This window comes from Mesoplodon bidens (genome assembly GCF_964165515.1).
Source record: "Mesoplodon bidens genome assembly, chromosome: 8".
NCBI lineage: Eukaryota > Metazoa > Chordata > Mammalia > Artiodactyla > Ziphiidae > Mesoplodon > Mesoplodon bidens.
The window spans coordinates 53,240,993-53,263,974 of NC_138165.1; the positions used below are offsets into that span (position 1 = coordinate 53,240,993).

General features: G+C 35.6%; 1 protein-coding gene across 2 annotated transcripts in view; it reads right to left on the minus strand.

The window, feature by feature from the left end:
• Positions 1 to 22,982, minus strand: part of ARHGAP15 (Rho GTPase activating protein 15) — a 618,549-nt gene that overhangs the window by 305,798 nt on the left and 289,769 nt on the right. For both annotated transcript variants that reach the window (XM_081242631.1, XM_081242630.1), the window contains exons 7-8: positions 3,665 to 3,763; positions 2,225 to 2,354 (exon numbers count right to left, since the gene is read on the minus strand). In XM_081242631.1, the coding sequence (XP_081098757.1) occupies positions 2,225 to 2,354; positions 3,665 to 3,763 (229 nt within the window). The remainder of the gene's footprint in view (positions 1 to 2,224; positions 2,355 to 3,664; positions 3,764 to 22,982) is intronic.

Here is a 22,982-nt window from a genome sequence, read left to right on the forward strand (position 1 = left end):
CTTAGAACAATGCCTGAATATTAAGTACTCAGTATTTGCTAGCTATCATTACTTTTTAACTGCAAAGAAAAAGGTTAATATGAGGTCATTATACAGTTAAATACATTTTGAAATGAATAGAATGAATCATATGTCTCTTTCCTTGTCTTTAGACAGGATTGAATTTAAGCCCAAAATAGACAAATAATTGTCTTTCCCAGTTCAAAATAAATTCTAAAGAGAAGCGGCTGGTATTCTACCTGTAGGAATTTTTTTCCCCAGTATGGTCTGAAAACATTTCAAGTGACTACTGCTGAATACAAAATCCATTTACCTCAATGTTTCTCACACACACTTTTATAAACCTTTATTTTCTCCTGAGCTTTAGGCTTCAGAAATGTGCCAAGGTCTCCTCCAAACCAGCAATTATATCTGAGATTCCAGAGCTACTGCTCATTGCCTCATGCATCCTTTTACATCCACTACAAATGTTTATGTAGTTAACATTAATTATGTACTCACAGTTGAATTCTAATTCTAAAATCTTATGTCTGATCCCATATAAAGTCAAGAGGGACAATGACCAGGAATTAAAGAGAAATCTTCAAATGAGATAACTTCAAACTGTACCATCATATGGAAAACTTTTTAAAATGGCATTGTTTATCTTCCACAAATAATTTGGAAAGCACCATACAGTCCAAGACATTAACACTGATAATTTTAAGCTCTAACTTAACACAACTGGCTAACTAAATATGTACCTAACAGTTGTTGAAATTATGGTATGGTTCTTTGAATAATGACAGTTTTTTTTTTTTTTTTTTAAATTTTATTTATTTATTTATTTATGGCTGTGTTGGCTCTTCGTTTCTGTACGAGGGCTTTCTCTAGTTGTGGCAAGTGGGGGCCACTCCTCATCGCGGTGCGCAGGCCTCTCACTATCGCGGCCTCTCTTGTTGCAGAGCACAGGCTCTAGACGCGCAGGCTCAGTAATTGTGGCTCACGGGGCTAGTTGCTCCGCGGCATGTGGGATCTTCCCAGACCAGGGCTCGAACCCATGTTCCCTGCATTGGCAGGCAGATTCTCAACCACTGCGCCACCAGGGAAGCCCTGAATAATGACAGTTTTGAAAGGGTGTTCCAACTCAAAGTTGTCATGCTGTTTCTAGATTTGGGTTCCTAATAATTTAGATTTGGAAGATATAATATCACATATAAATAGTTTCCCTCTTTCTTGCCATGTGGGTGAATGTACATGTATATTTATGTATACATATGTATAATATTCTCTAATGCACACAAGTATGTGTATCTACACATATGGTCATCTAGCATATTTACTCATATACATATGTAGATAAGGAGATATTCCATAATCAGCCTTTCTCTACTTACTAAGTTCTCCTTAAGTTCAAAAAGCTAGGATATAACTACACTGATCTTCGGTCAGAGGGAAATTGCAGAAAAAATGGTGATTCAGAAGATTCAGTGTAGGTAGACAGATGATGCAAGAAAGGTATTATAATTTACCAGACTTTGGGAAATTGTTCTTCTCTAATTCCAGAGATATCTACTTGTTCTTTTAGGAAGTTGAGACTCATGTCAACTCTGTGAGATATGCACGACACGTTTTCATAACTCCCTTTATTAAGGAATAATCAGGGTGAAGAAGGTTAAGAGATATGCTCAAGGTCACTATATAAGTGGACAGACTAGTCCTTTTCATTTCAAATTCATTTCTTTTCGAATATTAGAAATAGATGTGACCTTGGAGGGCATCTAATCCACATTCCACATTTCTAAATGTTTCTGGTGGTCTAAAAGTGTAGAAAGTTGCATAGTCTGTTGGTTTATGTTGAACCAACTATGCTGGTCACTCATATATCTTTTAATGTATGGAAATCAAATAGTCAGCTTACCAAGATTTGGAGACACTTGACATTTCCCACTCTCAAAATCAATCACCAATCTGAATGCCATGGTTATTACTCAGAGATTCAGAGGTTTGCTGTAAGCAGAGACCACGACCTTGGAACAATTATTTTTTCAAAAGGCATTACCAACAATGACGCATGCAAAGCGCCCAGACTGCCCTCCAGTGCATGAATCCCTGGCCAGAAAATGGTTACGAATCTTCCATGAGTAGTATGAGTTTGGCTCAAATCTCATTTCAATGCATTTATATTTCATAAGCACTGCATTTAAACAGAGTTAAAATGAGCAAGTCAAAAAAAAATACTTACTTAAAGATTTCCTGTTCTCTGGTTTCTGTTCTTTTATATCACTATCACAGTGACTTAGTAGTTCAGTACTGGAGGATCTCTGAATTTTAAATAATTCCAGGTTTCTTGAAGGACTACTTGGATCCTTTGGCTGGAAATGACAATTAGATGGGATAATTTTACAAGGAAGAAAAAAATGCACTGAATAGTTCTGTGATCTATTTTGCTGTTAGATTAAAGAGTTTGAAATAAGTAATTATTTTGGAATAGGGCCCCTAAACTAAGCTCAATTTTCAAATTTAATAATGATATATATATATATACACACACACACATATACATACATACATATATATATATATATATATATATATATATATATATATATATATATATATATATAACTTACTAAATGCTGTGCATACCCCAAGCACTCCATGCATTAACTCAATCATCACAGTAATCCTATGAGGTAGGTATTATTATTATTATCCTTATTTTACAGACAAGGAGACTGAAGCCAAAAGAGATAAGTAATTTGCCTAAGGCCACACAGCTAGTAAATGATAGAACCTGGATTCAAACTTTCAAATGCAGGAAGTTTGACTCCAGAGTCCATTCTTAATGACAACAGCAATCTGTGTGTGTGTGTGTGTGTGTGTGTGTGCGCATGAGCACTCATGTGTGCCTGGATAAGGGAACTATATTGATGATGGGGAAAAGTCAATTTGTTATTTTATTTTTTAAAGTTTTGATCCCAAAGTTATATAATGGAAGTGTGTGATTAAATCGCAGTAAAATTACACAAAAATGTCGTAGTTTTTGTATACATTATTAAAAGCGCTCAAGAATATTTTCTTCTCAAGATTTTGCAAATATTAGTGTCCTAAAATAAGATGTTTGGTCAAGAAACAGTATAAAATGAGTAGTTTTAAATAATTTGACTCTTTTAAGACCATACTTTAAATGTGTGAATTTAGGGTAATTTCATGAAGTTCTAGATACGTAATTTTCGTGAGAAGAAGAATCTAGCTTAGCTGGAAGAACAATGAAAATCAGTACAAAGGATTATTGTTTACTGGTATTATAACAGTGAGTATGGGCTTAAATACATTGATATTTATTTTCAAGAATATGTATTATAGATTGCATAAACTGAAAATGTGAAAATTCAGTAGTTATTAAGCTCTTGTGTGCTTTTTACAGCCTTCAGTGAATGAATGTCTGTGTTATTTCAGGAAAAAAAATGAATGCACTGTGTTTTTGAAAGAGAGAAATTAAATGACATTTAGTTCCACAAATCCTCTCTATTGAAAATGGTTTTCGTGGACTATTTAAACTTAAAATAACTTACTCTCAATTCATAGGATCTACTTAAATGCATGTGTGCTTATGCCTAAGCAATAGATTTAAATGACTACATTCTAATTAATAAAGGTAACAGCCAAAACAAATACATACCAATCTGTCAATTGCATTTTTGATAGCGTTGAACCAATCCAATATGATGAAGTCAATATCTGACTGCAGAAGGAACTCATTTCCTGATACTGTTGTGATCTAAAAAAAAATCGAGAGGTAAGCAAACCATATAAAATAAAATAGATCTCTTACATTAAAAAATATATACTTTTTTAAAAAACACACTTTAATACACTCAGATATTTTCTTGTATTCCAGTAATTGTCTTTCTGGGAACTGGGAGACTAGGATCATTTTGAACTGCTCTCTATAAACGATTTTTTCATGTCATAAAAAATATATTATTGTTTTAATAATAGAACAATTAACTCAGAGTAGGCCTAAAGCTGAATTACTCCAACTCATGGAGAAAGCAAGCCAGGAAGTTCAGAATAATGCAGACAGTATCCACTTAAGTCAGAACCTCAGAAAAATGCACCCGGGTGTGTCAGAATTCATTCTGCACTTTTGGCTCTTTCCTGTTTGTCTCTTTCAAATCTAATAGTATCTCTATATTTGATTTTCTTTTATGGAGGGCACTAAAACAGATTATTTACCAAACAGACTAATGCAGACTTTTCTAAAAGGTCATTCTAACGGATAACATTTGGCTATTTCTACTTTCCTATCATAAAGATCTATAGGAAAGTAATAAAGGACCAATTTCCCCACAAAGGGAGTACATTAGAATAAAAGTTCATTTACATATTTGAACCTCTCATGGAGAGTACTTATCAAATGAACATTCCTGTTCCAGACTCTTAGGGCTGTTAAGTAGTTGGCAATATTTAGCATGCAACTATATGTTTTTCATTGCAGGGAATCTTTTTCTCCCTGGAATTGTGAGAGAAGAATGTGACCCTATAGAAAACAGAGCAATGCTCTTGATTTCACACATAAAGGACTACTTAGACAAGAATTTGATTAGAGTGGGTGTGGACATGCTCTTCGTATTAAGCTATCAATCTGAACTGTGAAGATTTTCCCTTTGTATTGTTGACTTTTTGTTTCAACAGGAAGATGAACATTTCCCAACTACTGTCACACATTAAGCAAGGCTTCAGAGGTTTAGAGGACTGACATTTCAAAATACTCAGTCAGGAGCTAGTCACCTCTTCTCAGCCTTACTTCCTCTAAATAGGAGGTAAACGCTGAAATGTGGCATAAGTTCAGAAAATCACAAATCATGCTACAAAATGTCTCTGTAATTCTATCATTAAAGCGACAATTATTACTCCAAATAGCTCACTCTGAAGGTTTCAGTGATTCTTATGGCAACATTTAATGACAATAATCCTGGAGTTTTAAAGCAATCTTTGATTACACACATACATATATATTCATTTGCATTGATTTTTAGAAAAAACTATTTAGAGATGCAACATTACTCAGTGCTGCAATGCAACCATTCTTGAGTGAGTTGGATCCCAACTTTTTACAATTGTAAGAAAAGGAACTATTCAAAGTACATGCAAATTATGAGAAGTGAAAGATTAGAAAATAAGAGGAATTTAATTATCCACACTAGCATTTGACAGATTACCAGGGCCTATCACTCTTTTTTTTAAGTAAAATTGCGTGTAAGATTCGGAATGGCTCAAAATAGCCTCCAAATAGTCCTCTGTTTTATGTATCTAGTAAAAGACAGTTAAGCTGATGTTTGCTTAGTTATCTGAACACACTTACGATGTTCTTTACTTACATAAAGTTCCAAATATTTACTTTATAGAGTGTTGCCACAGAAATAGTAATCTAAAAATATAAGGTCACTTCTAACTAACGTAAGAAAACTAGTAATGTCCTTGACCTCTACCTTCGTCCTAATCTGAAGGTAAATATTTTGATTAAGAATGTATTATATAATGTTACAATTTGTTAACATACACAAAGAAAAATCAATTAGCCCAAATGCAGTGTACAACCTATTTCTCTGCCATTATAAATAAACCAATATTAAAATTATAAAAAGGAACATTTTCAAAGTACGAGAAACAAACATATTCTGAGGGTTTAGGAAAGAGCCAATATGGTTCAGTTTTCAGTCTAGTAAATTCAAACAGTGATAAAATTTAAGTACTTCAGCAGTGCATTTGCATTTTTGGTGCATGCTACGCAATGCAAAGGGGATCTTTACTGCTAACACAACCAAGAGCAAAATGTACTTTAAAAGTTTCTTTGTCCAAATATATTAGTGCATTAATTGTACATAATCAGTGATTTATGAATTCATTTTGAGAAGCTGGATCAGAGAACTATGTGAATGCAATTCATTCAAAACATACTATCAGAAAGATACAGTTTACATCCTTTCCTTGGTCTTCCCACTAATCTTTCAAGTTACTAGGCAGTCTGGAGAAGTCTGCTACTGCTCTCTACAGTTTAAATGCATCCACTTCTTAATTACAGTCAGTAATTGACTGTTCTGCTCCATTCCAATCACTCACAGGAAAGCAGTTTCAAAGTCTTTGGCTGGTAAAACACATTTAATTCAGGTTTCTCAATCCACTTTTTTAACATTACCTCTTTAGGTTTTCTGATAAATGGTTTGCTGAATCATACTTGCACTTTAAACAATCAAATTTTCAACACTCTTAGAAAAAAAGATATCAGTAAACGTTAGCTTTGACTAAACCATTTGACTGAGTATCTCCTGATGACACTATAGAGTGATATAGAACTGATAACAGACATACAAGGTTTGATATTAAGCCAGGCTAATGTATTCTTTCTGTATCATGCTTTGTCTAAGTGACAGATGCTGGAATAAGGTAGATGAAGGAAGAACTTACAGAAAAGATGGGTTTAGGCAAGAGCTGTTGGTCTCCACTTTGCTTCAAAGCCTACTTTAGACAAATGCCTCTTGAAATCCCTTATCTCCACTAAGTTGTATTTTGAAGGGATATATCCTGGCACCAAAGCCATCTCAGTTAAATTTTCTGGTGTTGTCAAGAATAGATATATTTAAATACCTGTCAGGAAATTTGCCTGAAACTTTTTCTCACTAAATAATGACCATCTGAATTCTTGCTGGTAATAAGCATATGCCTAAGAAATTATATAAGCATATCCACTGGGCAACACACAGAATAGACACATTCCTCAAGACTCTGGTGTTAATTCTGCAATAATTTCCCTGGGCTAGGAACATAACTTAGTCTGTGTCCATGTTAGGGCTCCTCTGAAGATGAAAGCAGGTACATCCCAGCTCCAAACTCCGCTGATTAGAGACAAGGAGAGAAGAAATTTGTTTTCTAACCTTTAATTAACAAATGGAGTATAGTTATGCTAATTTAAAGCTGCTTAAAGGACTTTTAATGAGTAGGGTTTATGTTTAAGTATTGCCCTTTTCAATATTGTCAATTAAGTACTGCTCTTGTCAAAATGCATTCCGGCAGTTAGTCTTTCCCCTGTTGGATGTTCATTTAAATGAGAAATTAATATGTAGGATGGTATTTATATTATTAACATTTTCCATACTTTGGTTTGCCAGAAGAGAAACAAAAAATTTTCAGAACATCACTTTTTTTTTCCTGATTGTAAGACATTAAATTTACTGTGGAGAATTTAGAAAAATTAAAGATAATGAAAAAACAAATTAAAATTATTCATAGCTCCATAGAGGAAACATTATAGACATATTACTTTAGTTATTTTTCAGTCTTTTATAAATAATAACCAAATGTATGTGATAATGATCAATGAACAACTTTACGATATAGATACCTCATCAGTAAAACATATTTGATGGTTAAATATTGTCAGCTACTTCCATTCCAGTTGACCTCAAATGAATGTTGGGAGACTATCAAAGGTGCTAGAGTTAACAAGTGACATGTGTTCCCCTCTTTGATAGTAACAATTTTCCTACTGCAGAATAAACCCCACACATAATTTTAGCTCAGGAGAATGAGAAGATGTATTTCTCACCGAACATCCCCCTAATCATCAATAAGGACTGATTAAACATCTATTAAGTGCAAGGCACATTGTTAGAAGCTAAGAATACACAACCCTCACCCTCAAGAGCTCACAATCTGTTTGGATAAATAGGACATATGAGTATAAGGATAAATAACAATAGAAAATGGCTTATACTAAGTCCCAATCTGAGTGGCACAGACAATGCTCATGTCAAGATTTCAGAAGAGGGAGTAATTACTGCAGATGCATTTGTATCATGGAATTATATATAAACTATTGGTCATGATATGTTATTCTTTAAAGGTTGACTTTATCAGAACTTTAGTATATTAAGGATATGAATACTACCACTTGGTATGCAAAGTGATATCAGCTTTAATGATCTCAAAGCACACATTAAACATTCTTCAAATGCAGCTTTCTTCCACTATCATAAAGTAATTTTGCAAATGAAGAAAATGAAGCAACTGAGGAAAATGAAAATGCCATTCTATCAAATTGGCATCACTTTAAATGACAGAATTAAGAGATTACAAAGATCTTGATTTCTAGTTCACTAGTTCTTAGCAAACAGTTGTATACCGTCAAGGACTCTGTGCATACGGGAAAAGGACCATGATGACTTGGTTTCAGTTGTGAAATTTGCAATACAGATCTTAGACAAAAGTTGCTTGTTTCTTTACTGTTATGCTAAAGATAGCACAATTTTAAAAGATCAACCAATATTGTTTCTCAGATGTTTTCTTTTTTTCCCCTCAAAAACAGCTACTATCCTGCTACAAAAAAAAAAAAAAAATCTAATGGAGCACCCAAAAAACTCTTTGAGATTCTAGAAAGAACTAAAACAATCCTATGTTTGAACTAAATATCTTTCACATTTTGCTTAAGATCAAACTTTGACGATGAGCCTAAGGAGGGTTTATTCCATCTTAATAAAGTTGAAACTGTATATAGGAAATGTGTAATAAAATATGCCAGATATCCAAAGAGCCTTGAAAAATGTTAAATCGTGTGGCTACAGTGATTCTACAAGTAAGCAGATTACCCATTTAAGAGGAATGGAATTTAATTGCTACTATATTTGGAGACACTTTGGACTTCTTGATGAAATCATTATGTTTAAATTAAGTAGATATAAAAAGTTATGTCAAAGTATAGCAAATTCATTTGAAGTGAAAATAAATTTTTTTATTAATTTTGGTTGTATCTTTATTTAATTCTAATAGCATAAGAAATATATATCTTGGCCACATCATAGTGAGATGTCAAGACCTAAAATTGAAGCAATAATGCTTTGAAAAAACCCCTCAGATTAACATTTTTTTTCATCTTGCATCACACTCCACATTTGATACGGACGTTGTCATGGTTATACTAATAGTTAAATTACTTGGTCTCAAAGGTGTTTATGACCACCAAAGAAATTACATTATCAAGCTGCATGTCTGTCTCAAATTACAATCTGGTTTGAGTAACTCCTAACATTTTTCTTAACATGTCGAGCAAAGTTAACATAAAACTGAGGGTAAAATATCAGTTAGAAGTAAAAGGTCTTCAATTTGTCTTTCCAAAAATGTTACTTGTTAAAACATTTTGTGAGAAAGTATCTGCCTTGTGTTCCCAATGTTGCTAGATGTTAAGTAAATATATGCTGATTAGAAAAAAAAAGTTGCTTTGGCAACTCTCTTATTAAAATGCATTTGTAACCCCCATCTGTCATGAAAGTTTTGAAAAGTTTGTTTACTTTGGATAGCAGCCTTATCCTAGCAAACAATGATAACAGTCTTCAGAAGTCGGGTGAGGAACAAGCCACTAGGGATCCATTTTCGTTTTAATTGGCACACACAAACACTTTTCTGGTCTGTCAAGAAGATCAAGCTAATATGCATGGAGGGTGTTATATTCTCAGCTTTGGGGACCAGTAAAGCTCCCTTTATTTAAGTAATTTAAATGATAGACTGCAAAAACTTTGCAAGTCAGAAAAATGTTTTATACTTTCTTAGGGAATATTTGTTTTAAGCAACGGAAAATGTTCTACATATCTAAAGATGTTGAACCTTATGTTATAATTACCCTGTTTCTTCTGACTCTGAGAAATGTTCTAAAATCCACACGCTACTAAATAAGCCTGGCCACCAAAGGATCCTGCGTATCCACAACTCCCCTTGTGTTAACAAACGTGCGTTCATTAGTTTCGAGAGGTTTATTGGATATGTTTTCAATGTGTTTGGGGTTGATTGATTTGCATGTACATTTATTGGAACCCTCAGTGGTGTCATCATATCAAAATAACCTGCTCATGTAAGCAATTTCTTATTTAATGGAAAGTAAACAAATGTTGGGCAACATACACGACAGATTTTAAGTGTGTTCTGAAATCTAAGGTTTAAGGTCAAACTTTCAAGAAACAGTGCTTTTTAACTGAAATTGAGCTGTACCTTTGACACTCAGATAATTTGGTCCCTGCATTCCTACAACACAGATTTGTTCTGCGTAATAAAACTGGTCCCGTAGTGAACATTCACACCCTGAATCACTTGCCTACTCTACCTTTCTGTTTATGAATGAAATACCCAAACTCAAACAAAGAAAAAAAAAAACAAAAACTCTTGTTCATTCTTTTACCTGTAGTAAAATATTTTAACTACTGAGAAACAGTCTTCTCAATATTCATGAAAGAATGTTATCCAAGTAATGAGTAGATAGTTTAGCAGTTTCTACACGTTTGCAGTCAGCTACACCAAAACTTTTGCGTGTGGTGTTCACATGAAAAATAACGGAAAAAGTGACTACTCGAAGCAGTTGGTGTATAAAGATATCAGCTTAGAGTTTTACTGCTGTTAACGTTAATTTCTAAACTTGGGGGGAGCAACTGCCTCTAGGTAAACTCATCACCCCAGGGCTCGTGTTTGCTGGTACCCACCACTCAATCCCTGCCAACCACAGATCAGCTTCTAGCTTGAGCTATGTTCACTGTGCAAAATTACTCATTTAGTCACATGACATTTGGGAATCTGCTGCCCCCACTATTTTCAAATTGGAATGGTTTTCACTATTTCTGTGTTTACTTAAGAAATGCCCAATTTAAAGTTTTTTACCAAATATAAAAGTATAACAAACACAAAATTTCCCTTTTCCCAAGGTATACCAATTTGTTGTCTATCGTTCAATTTTTTTGTCTCATGGATAAACATTATATGTGTTTATATTTTAATGAAAAGTCATGTTTACGGTTATGTAAGTTTACTGTATTTAACTATGTATACTACCATCATCTTCCACATGGATTTAATGACAATATCTTTTTGCCTCCCCACCATCTCATCTATGTTTTCCCTTCCAATCCATGCTCCATATTGTAGCCATAGTGATCTTTCTGAAATTTGGATCTGATCATCCCATTCCTCTGCTTGATATCATTCTGAGATTCTCCACAGCTGTACACTGCAATGCAAATAAAACCTTTAATTCAGGCTGCCAGACCCTGTGTGCTCTGCCACCTACCTGCTCTGCAGACCCCCTGTTCCACATTTTCCTTTGCACCTCTACAATCTAGCCATATTGATTTTTTTTCTTTTTTCTTTTTGTCCAGCTGTCCCATACTAATTCTTATTTCTTCCCTCAGAGTAGGTTGTTTCTCTTGGGCAGAACCTTGTGCCTTCCTCTATGATATTATTCAAATCAATTTAGATGTCAGCTTTTCAGGAAAGCGTTCTCTGAAATAGATGTTCCTCCTAATGTGCTTCTATGGTATCCTGCTTCTATTTCATCATAGGCCATACTGGTCTCCACTGCAGTTCCCTATTGATTTCTCTATTCCCCCCACTACACTATAATTACTCTGAAGCCAAGGGCAATTGTGTATCCAGTATGTGGCTGCACAACCCACACCTAAGGGGCACTAAGTAAATAATATATAGGTAAGCTTTATCTACCTTATACGTTTCAGTGAATGCATTACATCCTATTGTTTGATATGCCATAGCACACAGTATTTAACTCATCCTCCATTGTAACAGAATTTTGAAAGTTAAAATACCATTGTGTACTGTCAGGTAACGTAAGTAGTTTATTTGGATATCTACTGATAACACTTTTTTTTTTTTTCGGCACGCGGGCCTCTCACTGCTGTGGCCTCTCCCGTTGCGGAGCACAGGCTCCGGACGCGCAGGCTCAGCGGCCATGGCTCACAGGCCCAGCCGCTCCGCGGCATGTGGGATCTTTCCGGACCGGGGTATGAACCCGTGTCCCCTGCATCGGCAGGCGGACTCTCAACCACTGCGCCACCAGGGAAGCCCCCTGATAACACGTTTTATCAGAGTAGAGTAGGCAATCCATTTTGAAGATTGGGAACAACAATCTGAAACTATGTTTTCCCATCAGTCAATAAGCCCTAGACTTCAGACAATAGGACTAAACGTGGAGGGAGTCAGGAAGCACCAAGAGTGGGTCTGTATATCAATGCATATTGCTAGAATAGAATGTTCTTGATTATGTTCCAAAGCATGTGTTTTGCAGGGGTAATCTATACTAGATCGTCCAAGAATCTCGCCCTATGTGTGGATCTTTCTAATTGAGCATTGACAATACTCAAAACTGGATACAGTTGAAGATTTTCGAGAGTTAATCCTAAGGTTAATGGGTCAAGCCTTTAGAGAACCTCAGTGATGCAAAAGTGCTCATTGCTGGTCCATCAATGTTGCAGCCATTATGTTCAGTAAAGCATTATTAACATTAATAAACAAGCAAACTTTTTATTTAGAAGTATTAGCTAATTTAAGGTAAAGTGACTTAAGTAGAAACAGGTATTGTTGCCCCTAGTTTATTACTCACGCATGTCTTCTGTTAATAAGTGCTGAGATTGCACAAGGATGAAAGATGTTGAAGTATGTATCTTTATGCTATTGTAACATATTTGGCCACGATTATGAGTGTTTATAAAACATTCAAGAATTGTTCCATGTCTACTTACATTAATGAGAACACCTGTTAACGTGAGTGCTGTACAGACTTATTTTGCAGTAGACTCAGGTTTTTGCATACTGTACATCACTTTTTGAAACAATTAGGTGCTTATAGAGAAATATAGCTGAGCAGAAAACAGCAGCTTGAATGCCTTCCGGCTCAAGATAATTCAACTCCAGGTTTCAATGAAAAACAGAAATCTGCTGAATTACAAGACTGCCAGTGAGAAATGAATGTAGGTGTATTTTATATTTTTTACATTCAGAGAACAGAAGATACATATAAAAATCTGGGCTTTAATCTTCAAGTAAAATTACAGCCAACTGAGACAGTCTCCAGACAAGGATGCCAACAAGAGAGAGATAGCAATGTCATCACAATGTTGATTCTCCATCATCTTGGGGACCTCTCTAAAGATGTACTCTTTACCAGTCTGAGAAAGCTGGATGATTCCCACAGGTCTTTTGACTGAATGAGAAAATTTGCAGACTACTGCTCACTTTGTTTTGTTTATAATGCTTTGCCATAGAGCCCTTTCTATGTGATGCCAGAACTAAAAGGAGGGAAGGAGCTGAGGACTCCCTCTGAGTCAGTCATTTCCGGGCCGCTGCTCCCAGCACAACAAAAGCCTACCAACTTAGAAAACGTACTGTGATTTCCTTGCAGAAGCCAGTGAGACTGCCTTATTCATAACTCAGAGAAAATAGTTGCAACTTTGGTAGGTCCCACTCTGTCTGCCACTTCTCATAGGATGTTAAAACTTCTGCGATTTAAATATTTTCAGTTATCGAAAAGGGAGCACTTGCACAAATCTGTAGATTCACAGCCTCGATTATCATCATTATATTTAAGAGGTGCAATATTTACATCAAAATGACTCAGTTCGTGATATATTCTAAAGATAAATGTGTATTTATGATCTGAAGAGATGTGATTTATAACTACTTTGTCAGACATAAACAGAGCGCCTCTGTGCTGTTCTAGTAAACACCGATTACCCAGGCACAGATGAACTATTCTCACAGAATTAATGCCACTTTAACCTGGGAAATGAGGGAACTGAGAATTACTCTGGGAGAGTGTGTAGATCACAAGAACGAAGGGTATCTATTTCCTTCTCTGATGTCTCACTACATGGTCTGGGCAGAATAACAAATATTCAGTGAGGATTTGGGGATCAACTAGTGAATTTTTATTGTCTGGAATCCAAACTTCCTAATCCAAGAAGTAAAGTTAATACTATAGCAAAACCTTACTTTTGGTTTCTGAAAATTTTGAAATTGTATTTAACCAAGAGCTTGACAATCTAGATTTTGGCCTTTATAAAACAGCATCATTATTCACTAAGGATAATAGACTAAGCATATGTGTAATTAGGAAGTTCATGAATGAGAAGAAATTTCTCTTTCCCCATGAATTATAGGTTTAAATAAGTTGAAAATGATGAAACTTTCCCTGAAAATGAGCAAAAGTGATAATTCTGCTTTTGGCAGAAAATCACTGTTTATTCAAAAGGGTTCTCTTTAAACAAACATGTAAAAAGTATCTGACATTTCTAAAACTATAATTTAGTGGCATAATGTATATATAATACAATAGTAGATATATCATTTGATGTCACTTTTAAAAAAATAAACCACTCATGACTTTATAATAGACAATGACATCCGTCAATTGAAAAACAGGCCAGTAATGGGGACATCTGACATCTGGAATGACACATTACTTATGCTACATGTGTGCAGAAAAAACTTTAACACTCCTTAATTTCCAAAACAAAACTATATTTGTGTTAGAAATAGCACCATTTTAAAATGCTAGATTTTTAAAAAAATATATTGATTGCATTATCAGTAGAGTGACCTATAATTTATTGCCTAAACTGTGACAATTTTGAAGGCAAAAGAAGCACTACTAGTAATTGCACCAGGACAACAGGTCCATGTACTTTGTGTATATTGGGACATATAGATCACTATTCATCACATACAACACTGGAGAGCCATTCAGCAACCACTGATCATTAGATGCCTAGTGAACACCTATTAGCGTTCAATTCTAGGAATGATGAGGTATTGCAAAAAAAAGTTAACAGTGACCCTTGCTCTTAACAAGCTTATAATCTAGGGTGACATACAAAATCAACACGGAAAAACAACTAGAAAGCAATAATTAATCATGATCCAAGATGGGACATATGTACTAACTTTTAAGGAACAAACCAAAGTTTCTCTAAGGATAAACTTGCATTTCAGGGAAGAATGTTGGAGAAGGTTCTTACAAGGACAGATGAGATTTAGTAAAAGAAAAGGAGGGGGAAGAGAATAACACAGGTGACAGGAGCAGAATGTATGATGGCTTAGAGGCAGGACAGAAGAGGGCATCTCTAGAGGACATTAAGAATCTATTTCTAAGTCCTCTTTGTGGGCTATTCTCCCTTCACTCATCCTTTAAATGGAGGTGTTTATCAGCATTCTCTCATAAGCCATGATTCTTCTCACTTAGGGACATACTCCTGAATGACATTACCCACTTTGTTATTTGTTTAAATCAGAATTATAAACTAATGAATCCTTAATTACTATCTCTATTTCAGACCTCTTTCTTGATATCTATTTTAATTCAAGCCACTGTTATTCCCTGTCTGATCTCCCTACTGCCGATTTGTGTTGCTACAATCCAAACTCTACATCTACTCATTAGCAAATTCCTAATTTGGCTGATATCAGAATTGTCCTTCAAGGTCTTTATAAGAAGCATTGATTCTCATGCTCAGGGGATCTAAGGGATCAGACCCTTGGAGTAGGGATTAGGAATCTCTTTGTTTACTGAGTTCCACACATGGTTTGGAAGTTACTCTGTGTTGGCACCTGCCACTCCAGACTATAGACAGATGATCCATCCAAACCCATGGTGATCACCTGTCATTTAAAAGTCACTGACTGGATTCATATTGTCCTCAAGATAAAACCCAAATTCTTTAATATGGATTACCAAGCACTTCATGATTTCTCTTTCTGTCTCTAACCTTTCTCTTCAAGTCCTCTATATCTTAACTGCATAACTTTGAGCAAGTTACTTATAGTAGAATCTTTGTGTTTCCCTATCCTCACCTATAAGGTGAGGAAAATAATAATACTTACCTCATAGGACCAGTGTGTAGGGTATATAAAATATAATTCAGGAAAATAATTTAGCATAGTATCTGTCACATAGTAAGTCCTTGAAACTACTGTGGTTGTTATTATTTGATTGACTGAGTCATTGATTGTCTCTTGGATTTTTGCAAACTCCTCCTCTTTATTCAGGAAACTACTCAGACATCACCTATTTAGGAAAGGCTCTTCTAACCTATGGAGGTCAAAAAGGAAGTGTCCCTTCAGTAGCCTGTATTTACTCCACCATTGAGTCCATCTCACTACTGTAAGTATCTAATTTCTTGTTCCACCCTTGCTACACTTTAAACTCACGGTTGACAAAGACCATGTGTCCTGAGCACACAGCCGAGCACCGTGGGCCCTCAGAAGGGTTATGGAATGAATGATGGCTCAGTTGAGTTAGGTTACTACTGTAGAGTTGTGATATTCAGATAACAAAAGGCCTTAAAATTTAGAAAACGTAAGTTTGATTTGATACGTTAGGCAAGAGGAAAACAGCACTAGATTCCTGAGCAGATATATCAGTAGAGCCATACCATAGTGTCAGAGGAGTGGGGGCATCTTAAAGCTGGATATGTATTGCAACTTCCCTATCAGGATGGCACTGCCTTCTACGTTTGTGACAATGTAGCTCTTCTGAAAGTTGTACAGTGCCTCTTCCATGGTCTCCTGGACTTTCCAAGGCTCTTGTTGGTTTTCAGTCTTTTGTCCCTCCTTTCCACAGAGCTCAGGTAGTCTGTTTCTCTGCCTGTGATTTTAGACGCTAGGCTTTTGAGATGCTTGGCATTGGATTCAGACCTTTAGCTTACTCCTAGGTGGCTTGACATGATCTCAGACCCTGACAGTTTAGAATGCACCCAGTTCTCAATATCCTGTCTTCGCTGAAACTCAGTTCTGTAGCTTTACCCTTATCTTGTTTCTTGGCTTCTGATTCCCTATTCTGATGGCTTACATTGTGCACCAGATCCTCTCAGCTGGCAGGAGTGCTTTTTGCTAGTATCCCTTTCAGGAACTGGGGCTCTGCTGAGCATCTCCTTGATCCTCACTGCCCCCCCTCCCCTTTTCTTAACTCCACCTTCCATCTGTCTCATCCACCTAAATTACTAGACGTGTAATCAAACAATAATCCTTGCTTGCATTCAAGGCAGATGGTCATATGAGTACCCAAAAATGAGCCATTTCCGGGTATTCATTGATTATCCAATTGGCCTATTAAATATTCTTGTTATTTCAAGATGGAAATCATACTCTGACTCTAACAGCTTGGACTGTATTCTGTTATCTTAGTTTTTGGTTCTGTATTATGTCCAGCAGACACACTTCCTTCCAATATTATCATCTCAAACTTTTCCCTAGCACCTGTCTCAACTATAGTTTTTTGCTGGCTTCATCAAGATGGTTCTATTGCCGTCAACCAGGTTACTCCTAATCCTAAGAAATAGTCCCTATCCCTGAATGATATTATAAGTAAGTATCATCAATACAGTGAGTTCCTCCCTCAATTTTTGTGGCTCACTATGAACTATTGTGAGATTTATCATTTTCTAGGATCATGAGGAGTGGGACATTAAGAACACTTACCCATCATTGGAACCAGTATCTACCTGGCTTGTAATTTGCTACTCTTGATGAATGGCTCATGGCATTAGATCCACATCTTACTGAGTTTCATCCACAAAGTTTTCTAAAAATGTTTGAGAGTTACATTTATAAGTAGCTTGTGAATTTATCTGAAAGCTGATGAGGGAGGCATTGAGGGGGAGAATTTATTCCAAAGTTAAAAGAAGCCACTGCCCAGGAGGTATAGTCTGGTCATGGCTTTCAAATTTTTCTGGCCATGATCCATGGTAAGATATATATTTTACATTGGCAACTGGTACCTCTTCCTTCACTCACTCTCTCTCTTTTTCTCTTTCTTAGATGCACACACAATTCTATCTATCTATCTAGCCATCCATTATTCTGTATATAATATTCAATATATATACTGTATACATATGTTTGTGTATATGTTTGTGAATATATGCACAGCTTATATAATTGAAACAAAAGTTTCATAAAATAATAGTTACCCTTACTATGTGTAATGTAGTCTGATATTTTTATTCTGCTCTATTCTTTCTTTAATTGATTTCATTAAAAAATATAGTCCCAACTCACTAAATTGATTTCGTGATCCACTAAAGGGTCTTGAATGCTATTTGAAAAACATTGGCCTAGGGAGTAATGAAGAATCCAGTCTTCAAGTCCTGCTTCTTGGCTTTCTCTCTCTTTCTTCTCGTTTATAAGATGCTTCAAAATGTTTCCAAATATAATTTAACAGTTGGATATTTAACCCTACAGAAAGACTCCAGAATATTTGTCACATTTTTGACAATTAGGCCTGGTTGATCAATAACCCTGCAGTGGGGATTCTGCTCTGATAAATCATTTCCTGCCTTTTGAAAGTAGAATTAGGATGTGGCTCTTTGGAATGTGGCTTAAACCCTGTATTTTCTAAATATACCTTAAAGCACTAGTTTCTTCATAAAACAAGAAACAAAGACTTGACGGTAATGCACTGTTTGGAATACATTTGAGATACCTCACCATGATCTGAAGAGGGAAAAACCAAAGAAGTTAAAAGCCTGGCAAGCTATCAGAGGCAGAGATGGTAGCTATTTGTTTTTAAGGCCCTTGTATTGAAACAATGAGCACACTCCACGTTCATCCTGCAGCACCATGATACAAGGTCTGGGAGTAGTTATTAGCATGTGTCTGTGTGATGGGAGAGTGAAAGCTAAACATTTTAATAGTGTTATGGCCTCTCCTTCTCAAGTTCCCCTTAATGCAAATACAGCACATGTGGTTTAAGCCCCAAGAGCCTTGTAGGACACAAATCACAGATGTGGAATAAACATTATCAGATAATATGACTCCATGGTCTTCTCCTTGCCATCAACAGATGCCATTATGCTCCCATGATGTCAGGCAGATACCTGATATGATATCTTGAGGAAAATCACAGAAAGTCAGTGCTCTCAAAGGGCCCATGATGGCAAGATTTGAAAGCAAACTCCAAAGACTTTTTGGTAAATTTCGGCAGAGGCTCGGACTACATCAAGGTTCTCAGAGAACACTCACCACTATCATAACTAGATGTAGTGAAACTTACTCATCCTTTATGCACCAAAATTACCAGAGACTTAGGCTCCTAGTGTTCTTGTAATGTAAGCCAGACAATACGACAGCAGAAGGCTGACAAAATGGAGCTGGTATATCTCAGAGAGCCAGTAAATCTTCCCCCAGGTATACTGATTGTTCTATGCCGTCTCTAACAAGACTGTAACTCCAAGTGATTGCTGCTCTGAGACCACACTTTTCCTTTTTCTGTGTTCCATTCTCTCCCAATGACATTCTTTTCCAAAATTCTCAAGCTCAAAAACTGAGTAAACTTTCTTCTATGTAACTCATTATCATGACTATATTTTAAAACTGCCACTACATTTGAGAAAGTTTGGCAATCTCCTTATAAGTTGATGAACTGCATTTCCCATACATGAGACTTCAGTATCCATATGCTGACCTGACCTTAAAACTTATATTGGCAGTATTGTCAACTGCCATGTAGTGTGATTCCAGGAGTGTTAAGAAGCCTCTTTGGATGACAAATTCCCTAAACCTGCTGTCTCAGGATTGGAATTTTAATGATCAGGTTATTACTTTAGATGAAGCTTTTTAAACAATTAAATGGAGAGATCATCTTTTAATATAATTGTTCAGATATCAGTATATTACTTTTCCTGAGAAAATATATTAAAACAAATGATTTCTGATTATAAATATAGCATATAAACACTTTTAAAACAAGCAAAATCAGAAATAAGTAAAATGAAAATTAAAACCCACCTCTAATCACACTACTCAAAGACAGCCCTCTTAACACTTAATGCATTTCTTTTCAGATTTTTTAATGCATATATATATATAAAATATGTATATAGAATAGGTTGAATTAAATATACAGTATTATATTTTAATTTTTTAACATTATAAGGGTTTTTCTATGACATTATTCTTTGAGAGAATTGGTTTAATGACTTCATAGTATTCTGTCATAGAGATTTATCATAATATATTTAAGTTTTCCTGTTTTTCCATAATTTAGTTGTTTCCATTTTTTGTCATGACAAATGAGGCCATGTTGTATAAACTTGTTTTTTTTTTTAAAATTTCTGGTTTGTTTTTCTTAGAAGAGATTCCTAGAGAGATTTGCTACATCAAATAATATAATTTTGGAAGGCTACTGAAATACATTCCTAATTACTTTCTAGAAACATTATTCTAAGTTGTATTATCTCACTAAAATTTAGAAGTGGGACCATTTCAATTCATACTTTATCTTATTATTGTATGGTTAGCAAATTTCGTAAATATAAAAATATATTTTTTGTTAAGTTTGCATTTCTCTTATCAGTAGTCGTTTCTTAAAAATTTGTTGCTAATATCCTTTTACATTTTTCAATTATAGGACTTTTAAGATTTATTTGAAAGAGAACTTAAATTAAAGTTTATTAAAGCTTGGCCATAATTGCTACAAATACTCTCCCTAATTTATTTTGAATGGCACTTCTAATTAAATTATTTATATATAAAAGTGTAAGTTTTAATTTTACATTATAAAAGTTGTATATTGTTCCTTGGTGATTTTTTCTAATTAATATTTTAATTCTTAGAAATCCCTTACTCATCCAGATGTCAGATTTTTGACTCATGTATTTTCCACTATTTTTTATGATTTTTTAAAATTTGTGTATACTTAATTCCTCTTAGATTTGTTTTATGGGTATATGAGAATCTACTATTAAAACTTTATTCCAAATAATGTGTTATCTAGCACCATTTATTGATTAATCTTTCCTCTCCCTATTGGTTTGCGATTCTCCTGTTATTTATAGATGCCATGGTCTTTTTGTGGGCTGTCTACACAGTTGTGTGATTTCTCTCTGGATTCATGCTATTTCAACCTCTAATTATTCTTATTTTAGATTTTTTCCTGTACTTCACATGGCATGTTTCCCCTCTGTTATTCCTTTTATGATTTTCTTGGAACTATCTTGACTCTAAACCTTTTAAACAAATTAAAAATATTTTTTTCTTCTCCCAGAATCTCCCACTGGGATTTTGATAGGGTTGTATGTTAATTTGCAAAATGAAAAATTTGCAAATGGTAAGACTTCTTCCTCAGAAACAAAGTATGTCTATCTTAAGATTTTGTTTGTATCTCTTAATAAATTTTTTGTTGTACTCATATAAACACACTCAGTTCTTGGTATTTGAAAAGAATTTTGATAGAAGAATAGAGAGAAACTTGAGGGCAAACATAACTATGACTCCAAAGAAAGAAGAGGCTCAGAATAAATAGATGGGGAGTGCTTTTTCTACAGCAGTGTTTAGCACAAGGTCAGCGATCTTTGTGGTAATGACCCCAAGAAGCCCAGAATACTCATTCCCCTGTTCTTATCATCTGGCTTGTGTAAGCATTTCCCACACGACATTGTCCCTATAAATGACGATAAGCTAACAGGTGCTACTAGAGTAAACTAATCCAAAGACATGCTCATTTTATGATAATAAAAAATAGAATTACTGATACCCAAAATGTACTATTTCTATTGGTCTGAGTTTCCTTTTCTTGATCAAGGCAGTTAAAACCCCTCTACATCAACAGCTGCAAAAACATTCATCTAATTTTAGACCCACATCTTTACCATTTTCCAAAAATCGATTTCCCAAGTTACTGTAAATTCTTCAGATGCAACCTTTTGGTAATTGTGTAATATTTCATTATTTGGATATATCATATTCCATTTTCAAAAACTTGGAGTATGGCTTTAATTTCTTTCACATCTTCATAATATCTAACAAAATGAGAGCCTATAATTTCAAGTACAAATGTGCGGGACATGAAAGATAGCTTGAGACAGTATAGCTCAAGTTCAAACACGTGAGCTTTACAGATACCACTCTGGGCAGATCTGGGCTTGCCTCACACAGGCTTGAGTCCTGCCCATGTCACTTCAGCACACTGTGCTTCAGTCTCACCTTTAAAATGGGGATAAAAAGAGGAGCTACCTCATAGGATTGTGGTGACAATTAAGTGTAATCCATGAAAATCCCATGACAAAGTGCCTGGCAAAGAGTCTTAACTATTAATACAATTACCCATGAGATGTACAAACAAGTAAAGAACAAGATATCTTTGTAACCACTACCCTATCTCCCCTCCCCTAAATGTTCCCAGCCTATTTTGTGAAAGAAGACAAGTTCACTTCAAATAAATGGGGAGGAAAAAGGGGAAACTTTGCATATCTATTTACATATATGCATAAACATGTGTGGAGTACCTCCACAATCCACATGTATGAGGATATTTTTGGCAGGGGGAGAGGGGTGTGAAGTAGAAGAGAATAGCTTTATTGCTTTGCTAGGAAAAGGGGGCCACAGTGGGCTAATGCCCTCAAAACCATGTGTCCCCTGTAGGAGGATTGTAGACTGATAATTTCTAAACTGCAACTGGAGAATATGACAGAATCAATGATCATAACCCTGTGGGCTGCAGGAATCAATTCCTGTATAAGAAGTTATAAAGACACCTGACTGAAGACTCTGGAGTCCCAGTCTCTATTTCTTTTGCTTACTCAGGTACCACACTCTTCCACTACCACTTATCCTAAATTTTTCTAAGGCGGTGTCACCATAACAGCAGTTTCAAACAAGCAAACAATAAAAGGAATGCCTCAACTATGGAGACTTTGCAGAATCACAATTAGGGTGAATTTGACTTCGGGGCTCCTGAGAAGGGAATGAGTGGGTTTGGACCGCCGTCTATAGATGGGTTAGAGGGGGGCAGATATGTGGAGGGAAAACCCTTGTCTGGGGCTAGGTTTCCAGTGTGTGGTGGCTGGGGCTTGGGGGAGAAGTGGCAGGCAGGGCTGCAGGGCAGGAGCAGTGTTCGTGACCAGGCCCAGGAGCAACACCTCATCCTCAGTTTATACACAGCTTTGAGGAGACCCCGTGTGTCCCTGTGCCCCTGAGGGCAGACATAGATGTGCTAAAATCTCCATCTTGAGGCCAGGACAAAGAGGCTGAAGAAAGAAGGGATCTCAGAGTTGAAGCAAACAGTAAAAATCACAAAATTTGGGGGTGGGGCAGCTTGATGCCAGCCACAAAACAAAGCAAACAAACAGGTAAGAACGAAAACCAGGCAGGTGTAACAGAAGAGCAGAGGACAG